The sequence below is a fragment of the Perognathus longimembris genome, chromosome 6 (assembly GCF_023159225.1).
Source record: "Perognathus longimembris pacificus isolate PPM17 chromosome 6, ASM2315922v1, whole genome shotgun sequence".
NCBI classification, from domain to species: Eukaryota; Metazoa; Chordata; class Mammalia; order Rodentia; family Heteromyidae; genus Perognathus; species Perognathus longimembris.
In genome coordinates, this window is record NC_063166.1 from 86,216,907 (window position 1) to 86,229,344 (window position 12,438).

At 61.8% G+C, this 12,438-nt stretch overlaps 1 protein-coding gene across 1 annotated transcript; it reads right to left on the minus strand.

Moving 5' to 3' along the window:
- Window positions 1–1,675: 1,675 nt before the first annotated feature.
- Window positions 1,676–9,260, minus strand: Ptk6 (protein tyrosine kinase 6). Its single transcript, XM_048349736.1, has 8 exons — window positions 9,031–9,260; window positions 7,996–8,117; window positions 6,544–6,707; window positions 6,052–6,205; window positions 5,126–5,287; window positions 2,847–3,028; window positions 2,285–2,438; window positions 1,676–2,046 (listed from the first exon to the last, which is right to left on the minus strand). The coding sequence occupies exons 1-8, from the start codon at window positions 9,258–9,260 to the stop codon at window positions 1,859–1,861; spliced, it is 1,356 nt and encodes a 451-aa protein (XP_048205693.1). The 3' UTR covers window positions 1,676–1,858.
- Window positions 9,261–12,438: the final 3,178 nt, after the last annotated feature.

A 12,438-nucleotide genomic window follows, 5' to 3' on the forward strand; every position in this document is an offset into this window, starting at 1 on the left:
TCCCTGGCTTACATCCACTTGCATTTTTACCCAAATTGTATTTCTGGCAGGGGGGGGGTTCACCTTATTCTGAAGGCTAACGTTTGTGCAAAAGACTTTACTTGTCCAGTTTGCAGATGGCTCCTTCTGGGCCTCGACAGGACATCACACACTCTACTACGTGGCCCCCGCTGCTGTCCTCCAAACAGCTATTTCTGCCTTTCTTTGTTTTGGGGGTTGGTGGTTGGTGGTTTTGTTTTGTTTGTTTTGCCAGTTCTGGGGCTTGAACTCAGAGCCTGGGCACTGTCCCTGAGCTTTCCTGAACAAGGATAGCACTCTGCCACTTTGAGCCACGGCACCACTTCTGTTTTTCTAGTGGTTTTTGGAGATGAGAGTCGCATGGACTTTCCTACTGGGGCTGGCCTGGAACTGCAATCAGATCTCACCCTCCTGAGTAGCTAGGATTACAGGTGTGAGACACCAGCACCTGGCTGCAGACCTGACATTTTTTACAAAAAGGTAACTATCCATGTCACAGGAGCCCACACAGACAGGCTCATCTGGGACGCAGGAGGCTGCGGACTCTCTCGGGTGGCTGAGAATACATCCAGCAACGTCATTTCCAGTAAGCTGTTTCCTTGCCAGTGTCAAGAAGTTGCTTTTAGGAGACTGTGAACCCCTCAAGAGTGCGAGGATCGGGTGTGGCAGGGTGTGGCGGGGCCGCTGGGCTGCGGGCTGTGGAAGGGAGGTGTGGGCGGGACCCATCAGGTAACAGACCCCGAAGGCCAGGGGCAGACCGGCAGAGCACGTGGCTGCAGGCTTTCCGAAGGGCATTTCTGAGGCTCCCACCCTTAGAAGACGTCTTCCGTTTGAACTTCAGCTTCCAGTTAAGTCAGCTTCTGACCAGCAAGCTCTAAAACAATCCTCTCAAGTGTCCCGTTATCAGCTTTCAACTGTGACAGGAGTGAGCCCACGGCACTGAGCTCCTTCAACCCAAAGATTCCCGTCCAGTGGCAGAACCCAAACCCAGAGTCCTTTGTGATTTCACCATGAACGAAAGAGCTGCCCTGAGAAGAAAGGGCAGGAGGCACTGGCTGAAGGGGCAGAGGGAGCCTTCGGCCAGTGAGAACCAGAAGGGCCGTCATGGCGTGGGCCGAGCGGGCTGAGCCGACAGAGCGGACCAGCCATGACCTCTTGCGGAAGCCTTTCCAGCTCCCGTGCTCACACACCCATCATCCCAGCCAGCCCAGCAGAAACCACCAGAGAGGAGTCCTGCCTGGTCTCAGGAGAGAAACAGCTGCCCCACCCCAAACCAGACCCACGGGGCCCCTCTGAAGCCTCATCTGACCTTGGGAAAAGCGGACAGGAAGTTCCCCTTCTCTTCCACTCAAGCACCGCAGGCAGAGACCTGGGAGAGCCGAAGCTGGAACCTTACCTCTCTCTCACTGTCTCCGAGGTCTAGGACACCCTCTGCAGGCCTCTCACCAGACGCCGGGAACAAATCTTCTCAGGTGAGACGAAAGGGAAGGGTTCAGTTTATGTGGTGTGGGTTCTGGGTGGCACCAGAGCCCCCCAGCCGATGAAGATGCACAAGGGGGCTGCGGTGCAGGGTGTGGCAGGGTCGATGTGCCTGTTGCTTCGACTCTTGTTGGCCCCTATGTAGAGCAGTCCTCTCCCCGAGGACAGGGCAGGCCGCCTGGGACCTGTGGCTGGTGTCAAGTAGGATAGGAGGGAGTCTAGGCCTCTGCTCTGCTCTGCTCTTTCCAGTGAGCCAGACTTGCCATCTTCTCCGTGTGTCCTCGACCTCTGTTGTCTGTAAGCCAGAGGTGCCTTCCATCCAGGTCCGGGAGAGGCACAGGCCGGGCTTCCTGCAGGCTGTTCAGAGCAGGTTCTCGTACCTGGTGAAGCTGGCTAGCTTCTCGCGCAGGTCTGTGAAGCGAGGCCTCTGCTGGGGATCCCGGCTCCAACAGGAGCCCATCAGCTGATGCACGTTGGGCGGGCACTCGGGGGGGCAGGGCATTCGGTAGCCGGCATCCACCCTCAGGAAGGCCTCGTGGTTGGACATGCCTGTGGGGGGGGGGGCGTGGAGAGAGGGAGGCTGGCACCACCGGAGCCACGCCCAGCACCTGCCATTCCCTCCCCGGCACAGGCTGTAGCACCCACCCTGGGGACCCGAACCCCGGGGGTCACTCCAGGAGAGGACAGAGGACGCACTGCAGGGGTGTGACACGGGGAGGCACGTCTGCTGGACTCTAGGAGCTGCCCCACCTCCTCCCGCTCGCGGCTGGTGACAGGACGACAATACCTGGATAGGGAGTCTGACCCCTACTGAAGATCTCGTGGAGGAGAATTCCAAAGGACCAGACGTCAGACTTGACGGAGTAATGCCCTCTGGAGAGCGCCTCGGGGGCCGTCCACTTGTAGGGGATGCTGTGGTCATGAGAAAGGTAGATGTCCTCCTGCAACCACACAGGGGCCGGCTGATCCACGGGGACCACTGTGTCCTCTGCCTGCAGCTTGGACAGTGCAGGGGCTGGGGTCCTGGTGGGCAGGTCTGCAGCCGAGCAACACGGACTCCTCTGACCGTGACTACCGCCCTGCTGCCGCTAGAGGGGGCCGTAGCCAACGCTGGCGGGTCAGTGAACGGGGCTCCGCGCAGCCCCAGGGGCTCACTGCCGGAGACTCTGGGCCCGGGGGCAGCAGAGGGCAAAGCTATGAAGTGCAAGATCAGTAAAAGCATGAGGCTCCAGTTTATCTCTGGGTGCCCAGAGCCGAGCCAGTGTGACCCGGAGTGAGGCCACATCTGTCTTCTCCATGGCTGGGACTGCAGCTGGAGCCCAGAGGAGAGGAAGCCCAGAGGAACCTACCTTGATAAGTCTGGCCAGCCCAAAGTCCCCGACTTTGCAGATGTTGTTCTCCCCCACAAGGATGTTCCTGGCAGCCAGGTCTCGGTGAATGTAATTCTGTGATTCTAGGTAGCACATGCCCTCGGCCACCTGTGATGCGATGTCTGCCAGCTCCGAAACAGGCAGGGCCTTCTCATCAGACTCTGCAGGACCACAGAGGTCAGAGTCAGCTGGCCAGCCAGGGCCACCATCTGCCCAGGCCCCGGAGGCTCGGGCTCCACCTCTGGGGCGAAGGGCAGGAGCGCTGGTTTAAGATCAGAACTGGGCCAGTCCAGTCCTTCCACAGTTGTGCCTGGAGTCCCAGAGCAGTGCGCACACCCTTTGCCCCTGGCTTCCCGGAGGGGGGCGGGTCCTCAGGGAAAGCCCTCAGCGCACAAAGATGTGCATAGCCAGATGTCCACCATGCTCCGGCACCTGACCGCCGCACCCTTCCAGGGGCCGGGCGGCCGCAGAGCCGGGGGCTGGGCTTATCTGGGTGCTGGTGTGAGATCCACACATTTCATTTCCGACTGCTGAAGCCCCCAGAAGTAGCTTTTGACAGTCGGGTTTATTATGTGAAAAACAGGCTACAAAATTTCTCAGTTGAGCATCCCAAATGTTAATGACACACAAATATGTGTATCCCCAGGCACACTCAAACACATACTAAATGTCATTTTTCCTAAGTACAATATTTTATTCTATTATTTAGAATTAGGTAGCATCTCGATGGCTTGAGAAAGATTGTCTTGGTTTTGGCATTGAAGAAGCTGATGAAGCTTGTGAGGTATGTGCGTGTGTGTGTGTGTGTGTGTGTGTGTGTGTGTGTGTGTGTGTCCATTCACACACCCGAGGGAGGGGCGGCAGGTCCCAGGTGGGAGAAGCTGGGGCTTCACAGGCTGCACTCAGCCCACTGATAAAGTAGCCTCCGTTGACTATGGGGATGAAAATTGCAAGTGGCTTTTTTTTGGTCTGGGACGGAGACTCCAACTCTGTTCTGATGTTCCTCCTCAATGGATAGTGCTCTACCAACGGAGCCATGCCTCCAGTCCCAAGAGTGGTTTTTCTTGTCTGTGCTGAGCTGTGTTTAGTCAAGTACATTAACCACATTTCAAGTCATTTCTTTTTGGCAGTACTGGGGTTTGAACGCAGGTGGGGGGTGAGGGGGTACGCGCGGTATTGGGGCTTGAGTTCAGAGCCTCACACTCTCACTTGGCTTTTTTGCTCAAGGCTGGCACTGTACCATTTGAGCTACACCTCTATTTCCACTTTTTGCTGGTTAATTGGCGATAAGAGTTTCATAGACTTTCTTGCCCTGGCTGGCTTCAAATCCCATAGCTCAGTCTCAGCTTCTTGAGTAGCTGAGCCTCCAGTACCCAGCTGAACTCAGTGCTTTGTGTTTGCTAGGCAAGCACTCTACTTTTTTTGTTTGCATCCTTGCAGAGATGTTGTTATAGAGGTGATGTACAGAGGGAGCACTTGAGCCATTCTTGCAGCCATTTTTCTTTTCTCTTTAGCTCTGAGACCCAGATTTAAACTTGGTACCTGAAGCTTCTTCTCATCAGCTAGCACTCTACCCCCTGAGCTATGCCACCAGCCTCCAGCCCTTTTGGATCGGGTTATTTTTTAGATAAGGTCTTGCTGCTTCCCTCGGCTGGCCTGGAAAGTGACCCTTCTGCTTTACCCTTCCCACTGCAAATGGGACGAGAGGCGCTCACCACTATGCCCAACCTTAGTTGAGATGAAGGGTGTGTGGATTTCTTGCCTAAGCTGGCCTAGAACCTCAGTTCTCCTGATATCCAGTTTCTGGGTAGCTAGATTACAAGCATGAGCCCCTGGTACCTATCTTAAGTCTCTTTTCTATTCTTTTCTTTTCCTGAGCTTTGGTGCGCAAAGCTAGCGCTATCCCACTTGAGCTACAGCTCTCCTTCCAGCATTCTAGCGATTCACTGGAGATAAGAGTCTCACAGACTTTCCTGCCTAGGATGGCTTTGACCTGAGATTCTCACATCTCAGCCCCTGAATAGCTAGGATTACAGGCGTGAGTCACTGGAGGCCAGCTTAAGTCATTTCTTGATCAAACAAGGGATTCGCTGCTAGGGCACCAGCCTAGAACAACTTTTACAAAGGGCACAAGCTGTCTGAGAATTCCCTGGCTGTCCAACAAGAGACCAGCGATCTGCATTTCCGTTTCCTTCCCTGTGCATGTCTGGTTCCCCGTGAGCTCCGGGAGGCCTGGGCGGGCGGGGCTGCTCACTCACCCCGCAGCAGCTCCAGCAGGCTCCCCCTGGGCATGAGCTCGGTGATGATGTAGACGGGGTCCCCCAGGGACGCCACGGCATACAGCGCCAAGATGTGCTTGTGCCGCAGCTTCTTCATGGCCTGGATCTCCGACTGGAAGGTGTGCTGGTGTAGGAGGTTGTCTGCGGAGGCGGAAGCCTCAGTGAGCAAGGCCCTGCCCCCTGCAGGGGCTCCGAAACCACAGATGCCCCGGGGGCCGGGGGCCCAGGCTCCCAGCACTAACAGGAGGGCTGCCACAGCCCCGCCCTCCGCGCCCCAGGCTCCGTGGGCCTGACTGGCCGGATCTGCCCTTGCCATCCCCATGTGACCCATCCTGCCTGAGCCAAAGCCTCTGGGCTCCTCTGGCGGCTCTGGTTTGAGGACACACCTGAGAGGCTCAGGGGTTTAGGTGAACCTTTCAGGCTTTCAGTGATTATTAAGGATTTAAGTTCCTTTGTGTAGCAAGTGCATTTAGGTAAAAACGTGGGTGCATGCAGGCACTGGTGGCTCACGCCTGTAGTCCCAGCTACTCAGGAGGCTGAGATCTGAGGACGGTGGTTCAAAGCCAGCCTGGGCAATAAAGTCCCTGAGAGTCTTATCTCCAATAAAGTACTCAGAAAAAGCCAGAAGTGGTGCTGTGGCTCAAGTGGTAGAGCGCTAGCCTTGAGCACAAAGAGGCCCAGGGACAGTGCCCAGGCCCTGAGTTCAAGTTCCAGGACTGGAAAAATAAAAAGAAATAAAGCCACGGGCGCAGTTGGAAGAAAGAAGGCCCGCATGACGCCGTGCCAGGTGGTGCTGCGTATATGCGTCAGGGCCCCGCCCGCCCCGGCGGAGGAAGGTCAGGAGGCCCTGCCGGCAGGACGGGTGCGGAAGGCCTCCTGACCAAGACCGCCCTGGCCCTACTCACCTCGAGAGATCACCTTGATGGCCACTCGGACCTGGTCTTTCCAGAGCCCTTCAAAGACCTCCCCAAAATAACCAGCCCCGAGCTTCCTGCACAGCGTGAACTCCTCCAGCGGCCGCTCCCAGTCATCCCAGTGGGGCAGAGGCTCCGACTTGTGCTAGGGAGAGAGAGGTGGGGCAGAGGAGGCCCTCACGCATTCCCAGGAAGGGGCCCGCTCTGGACCCCGCACAGGAGCTTGGGCTTATCCCCAAGCTCAGGGCCCTGCCCAGCATGGCAAAGGCTTAGTGCCCCGCCCGCCCTCGCCTGGGCCAGGGTCCCCTCTGGCTTTTGGCTCTCCAGGGCTGCTGGCCCCTTTGGCCATCGGCTGGAATTCCCCGTGTGGGGCCTCCCTGAGCTCCTACACGGCACAGCTGACCTCTGGTGGCCACTGTGAGTGACCAGGCCGGGGCACCCGCCTCCTGGCCCTAGTGAGCACGTCCCAGGGCGGCAGCCTACCTTCCAGCAGGGCACCGTCAGCCGCAGGCCAGGGGTGAGGCCCTGGGCCTTGTGGTAGTTCACCAGCGCCGGCAGGCTGGGGAAGGACACGGCCTGGTTCAGGTGCAGCCGCCCCCCGACGTGCCGCCAGATCCGGTAGTGCCGAACCGCCTGGGCGTCCCGCACTGGGGGCAGGGTGGTGGAGGGGGCGTGAGCAGGCACCCACGGGCGGGGTCCCCGCCCCCCCTTCCGCCCGGCCCTGCAGGCTTGGGTCCGTGGCTGGCGAGGCCCATGTCCTCTGTCCCTGCTCTTGCCCTGACCTCACAAGCCTCTGCCTGGGTGGCATCTGCCCACACTCCAGACACGGAGGCTCTGGGCCACACAGGACAGTGCAGGCCACGCACCACGCTGCAGGCCACCCACCCATGTGCAGGCCACGCACCCTGCGCGCAGGCCACGCACCCCGCACACAGGCCACACATCCCACATGCAGGCCACGCACCCCGCACACAGGCCACGCACCCCGCACACAGGCCACGCACCCCGCACACAGGCCACGCACCCCACACACAGGCCACGCACCCCGCACACAGGCCACACATCCCACATGCAGGCCACGCACCCCGCACGCAGGCCACGCGCAGGCCACGTACCCCGCTCGCAGGCCACGCACCCCGCGCACAGGCCACGCACCCCACGTGCAGGTCACGCACCCCACGCAGGCCACGCACCCCACGCAGGCCACACACCCCACGCAGGCCATGCATCCCACGTGCAGGCCACGCACCCCACACACAGGCCACGCACCCCACGCAGGCCACACACCCCTTGCGCAGGCCACGCACCCCACGCGCAGGCCACGCACCCCACGTGCAGGCCACACATCCCACATGCAGGCCACGCACCCCACGCGCAGGCCACGCACCCCACGCGCAGGCCACGCACCCCACGCGCAGGCCACGCACCCCACGCAGGCCACGCACCCCACGCGCAGGCCACGCACCCCACGTGCAGGCCACACACCCCGTGCGCAGGCCACGCACCCCACGTGCAGGTCACGCACCCCACACGCAGGCCATGCACCCCGAGTGCAGGCCACACATCCCACATGCAGGCCACGCACCCCGCACACAGGCCACGCACCCCACGCGCAGGCCACGCACCCCACGCAGGCCACGCACCCCACATGCAGGCCACGCACCCCACACGCAGGCCACGCACCCCACACGCAGGCCACGCACCCCACACGCAGGCCACGCACCCCACACACAGGCCAGGCACAGGATGGGCCCCCTGGGTCTGTCTTCCCCCAGCAGGACTGGCAGGAGAAGACCCGGGAGGAGCCCCCATCCCAGGGGGCCGCCTCGCTTCCTGCCCCGCAGAGGGGCTCAGGGCTCCCACGGGACCACCGTGTGGACCACCGTGTGACAGGAGCCCAGCGGGGGGCGCGGGCAGGGAGGGGGGCAGCGGTACCTGAGAGGACGTAGTCGGCGCCAGGCTTCTCACTGACCCTGACCAAAAACGAGCCCGTGGAGCTGCCCTCCGCCTGCAGCCGGTGCGTGGCCTCGGAGCGGGAGATGCGGCCGAAGAACCACCTGCAGGGAAGCGGGCCTGAACCCACGGGCCTGCACCCAGCCACGCCCGCTCTGGCCCCCGGACACGCGCTCCCGCTGCCCCTCCCTCCCCACCACCCACCTCCTCCTCGTCCCTCCCCCTACCGCCCCACCTTCTTTCTGCTTCTCGTGTGGGCTGGATTCTCAGGGCCATTGTCCCTGAGGTGCTGACCACCAGGCCCTCCGCCAGCCACCTGTGTCCCCACACTGTCCCCATCACGGACCCCTGCCTCGGACACTTTTACAGCTTAATGCACTGCTGTTGCTCGCGGGCCTCTGGTATGCAGGAGGTGCTAAGTGCAGAGGACAAGGACAGAGCTGAGCTTCCTGTCAGCAAGGCAGCAGGAACCCCACCGCTGGGCCCCCCCCCCCCCCAGCCTGAGCTCAGAGCTGCCTCAGACGCGCCCGGGGCCGGCATCCCTGTAACCCAGCTGAGAGAGGACCGGGGACAGCGCGGGGTGCCAGGCGGGAGGGGCGTCAATGCGGCCTTCTCCCCCACACCCTGTGGTGACAGGCCTGCTCCAGTGGCCCAGCCTCTCCTAACTAGGTCACATGTCTGGTTCTGGCTGTTTGGAAAGTGAGTAAACTCCGCACCCCAAAGGCCCTGGCACTCCCACACAGACTTTGCTACCGGGGTCCTGAAAGCCCAGCCTGGCCTGGTCCCCTGTCCTTACTGGACCCTCACAGAGGGTCATGGGTGGAACAGGGAAGCGGTCCTGTCTCCAGAGGTCACACGTTCACAGGGTCAGCCCTGCCAGGTACCAGGGTGGGCAGACCCGGGGTGGACCCAGCCCGCTGCACAGCCGCCGTTGTACAGCCTTGGTCTCCTGCCCTTGTGCTCTGCCCGCCCCCCCCCCCCGCCGTGCCCAGGCCCCCCAGCCCCAGGGCCACTCACGGCTCAGACTCCACCGTCTCCTTCTCAGCCAGGTAGTTGTGGGGCACGTAGCCCTCGGCCAGGGCCCCGCCTGCTGCATCGAGCAGCGTGGCCCACCACCACGGCTCCTCCTTGCGAGACACGTGGAACAGGTCTCCCGCCCGGAAACTCAGCTCCTCATCCGTTCTGGCATCAAAGTCCCAGAGGCCCACATACTTGGGGCCCAGGTGGTCCTGGCCCCGGGACACCATGGCAGCGCAGCAGCAGGGCCAGCTGTGCGCGGCGTGAGGCACCTGCGGCTGGGGGGAAGAGGCGGGGCTGGCCCCGACAGGCGGCCCGTCCCATTTCCTCAGGACAATCGAAGGCAAGCCACTCCCAGCGCCCATCTGGCAGGTCCTAGATCCACCCAGAGAGCCTGGCCTGCCCGGCCTCCCCGGCGCCCGCCCCGTATCCACCATGCTGGGCTCCCCTGCCCCCTTCCTCATGTCCTCCTCCCCGCCAGTCATGTTGAGCACTCACACTGTCTGTGGCCAAGTATCCGATATCACATCAGATGGGAGACAGGTGGGGTCCGGCTGAACGCACAGCCACGTGGGTGAGTCTTGGAAGTGTGGGGTAAAGTTGAGGAAAGTGGTGAGGGCCCTGAGCAGGTTTCCAAGCATACACCGCAGCCTCTCTTCCACCAGGAAGGCTCCCTTCCCGAGGGCTGGCTCCCACGGGCCAGAGACAAGAGCTGGGTGGGCATGGCAGTCCCGAGGGCCAGAGACAAGAGCTGGGTGGGCATGGCAGTCCCGAGGGCCAGAGACAAGAGCTGGGTGGGCATGGCAGTCCCGAGGGCCAGAGACAAGAGCTGGGTGGACATGAAGTCCCGAGGACCTGAGACAAGAGCTGGGTGGGCATGGCAGTCCCGAGGGCCAGAGACAAGAGCTGGGTGGGCATGGCAGTCCCGAGGGCCAGAGACAAGAGCTGGGTGGGCATGGCAGTCCCGAGGGCCAGAGACAAGAGCTGGGTGGGCATGGCAGTCCCGAGGGCCAGAGACAAGAGCTGGGTGGGCATGGCAGTCCCGAGGGCCAGAGACAAGAGCTGGGTGGGCATGGCAGTCCCGAGGGCCAGAGACAAGAGCTGGGTGGGCATGAAGTCCTGAGGACCAGAGACAAGAGCTGGGTGGGCATGGCAGTCCCGAGAGCCTGAGACAAGAGCTCATGGGCATGCAGTTCCGAGGGCCAGAGACAAGAGCTGGGTGGGCATGGCAGTCCTGAGGGCCAGAGACAAGAGCTGGGTGGACATGAAGTCCTGAGGACTAACTCCTTGGACAGGTGTCCTAGGATCTGGCCTGACGAAGAGGCCAACGGGGGTAGATGGGACCCGAGTTTCCTGCGGTGAAGGAGTTGAGGTGGTGCTAGAGGGTTGGTGATGACTGTGGACCAGGAAGGGCACACCTGGGCCTGGGTATGACTCAGCCCAGGATAGGCACCACGACTGCCCACCTGAGTGGGCAGCCACTCCAGTGCCCACCTGGCCTGGAGGAGCCACCTCCCAGCAGCCTGCTGGGCCAGGACCTTCTTGGCTAGGGAGACCCACAGGGCCCTCTGGGTCCCAAAGGTGGGAGCAGGTGTGGGGGCCGCCTGGCCAGCTTGCTGGAAGTGGAGCTGCACTGAGCCTGCCTGCAGTGCACAGGGTCTAACAAGGACAGCACCGGGGGTGCACAGAGACTGTGCGCAACGGCTGCGAGTATCCACGTCACCTCGGTCCCCCACTTCCTGCCCCCCTCCCTCCCTTGCCAGCTCACCATGACCCCCACCCACAGCCAGTGAACCTGAAACTGATTTTCCCCACTCCAAGTGCTCCTACCTAGAGCTCCTCGGGACAGCCACCCTGGGGAGGGGGGTGGGGGGGATGTGTGCCAAGGCTGTAAGGAAGTGTGACCTGGGACCTGGAACCTGTGTAGTAAACTCCTCATTTGAGCCCCCACCCACCCTTCCTGAGATGCTGAGGAGCCAACTCAGGGCCTCAGCTACATAAGCAAACACTACCACTGCTAGACCCCAGGTCCTAAGTTTATTAAGAGGAAGACTGTGGAGCCATCCACCTGCTTCATTTTGAGGTGAAGAATAGGCATGTGGATTATTTAGCAGGTTTACAAGTACTCTGGCCTTCCCAACTCAGGTCCTACCACCCAAGCTGTGAAGGAGGGCAATGGACGGGTCGGATGAGGACTAGCAGGGAAGAAAAATGGTGGTCGAAGGTGGCGGGGGGTGGGGGGTCCATGTGAGGGGCCCGAGACTTGGGCCTCTGGATCCAGGCGGAGTCCAAGGGCGGTGGCCCGGCTTAGATGGTTCTAAGCCACACCAGGGAGCAGGGAAGTCCCCAGGAGAGCCAAACCTGCTCCGCCACGGCTGACAGGGCACCCAGGAATGCCACGTGGGCCAGATAAACCTGCTTCCCCGCAGAGCCTCTCCTGCAGAGGCCCCCATCCCAGCCCCGTGCCTCTCCCCAGGCCCTGGGCCTTCCGAAGGCCCAGCCTCAGAGGACCAGCCCATCGTGCCCATGGCTGCTCAGCTGCCCAGGAGCGGGGGGGTCCCCAGCCCCAGCCTGAGCCACCCCGCTGACTCCAGCGGGAGGTCAGAGCTTCTGGCTGAAGAGGAGGTGGCCCAGCGGGCCTCTCTCATGAGGCTCACTCCAAACCCTGCTCCCCACCATCTGCAGGGAGGGCCCACCTCTCCAGACTCCCAGGACTGCCTTTCCCCAGCCGCAGCCAGGCTGACCCGACTCCCCCCAGCGACCCGGGGCTCGTTCCTTCCTTCCTTTTCGGGGCTGGGTGTCCCCACCCCTGCTCCCTTCACCCACCCTACCTCCTCCCTCTAGGAAGTCTCTGACTGCTTCTGCTTCCGGCAGCTCCGCCCTGCCTGAGGGGTCTCCTGGAACAGTGCAGGTCCAGCCCCAGGTGGGGCTTGTAGTCAGCCACGAGGAGCAAGCGGGCCTCGGTGGGTGCAGCACAGCTCTAAGACCCATCTCCTGGGGGAGCGGGGAACTGAGGCCCACCTTTCTGCCCACAGGCTTCTGGGTATGGCTGCCAAGAGGTGGAGCGCAGCGCCGTGGGACCCTGAGCAAAGACCCTTTGGCGCTCTGTGACAGGCCAGTGTGGTGACTCAGATCCTTCACTTCCTGGGGAGCGAGGGACTCCCCCACATGCAAATAGGGCCTGCTGGGACAACCCAGCCGTCCCAGCTTCAATCCCAGCCTGGCTCAGGGAGGCCTGAAGAGCTGGTCACAGGTTCCTGCAGCCTTCACAGGGCCCCGTGGGCTGTGTGGGTGCCGCGTGGGTACCCGAGCCCCCGGGGGATAGCCTGCCCTCCCCCTGGCCCCGCGGGCTGTGTGGATGCCCCGTGGGTACCTGAGCCCCGGGGGACCATCCTGCCCTCCCCTTGG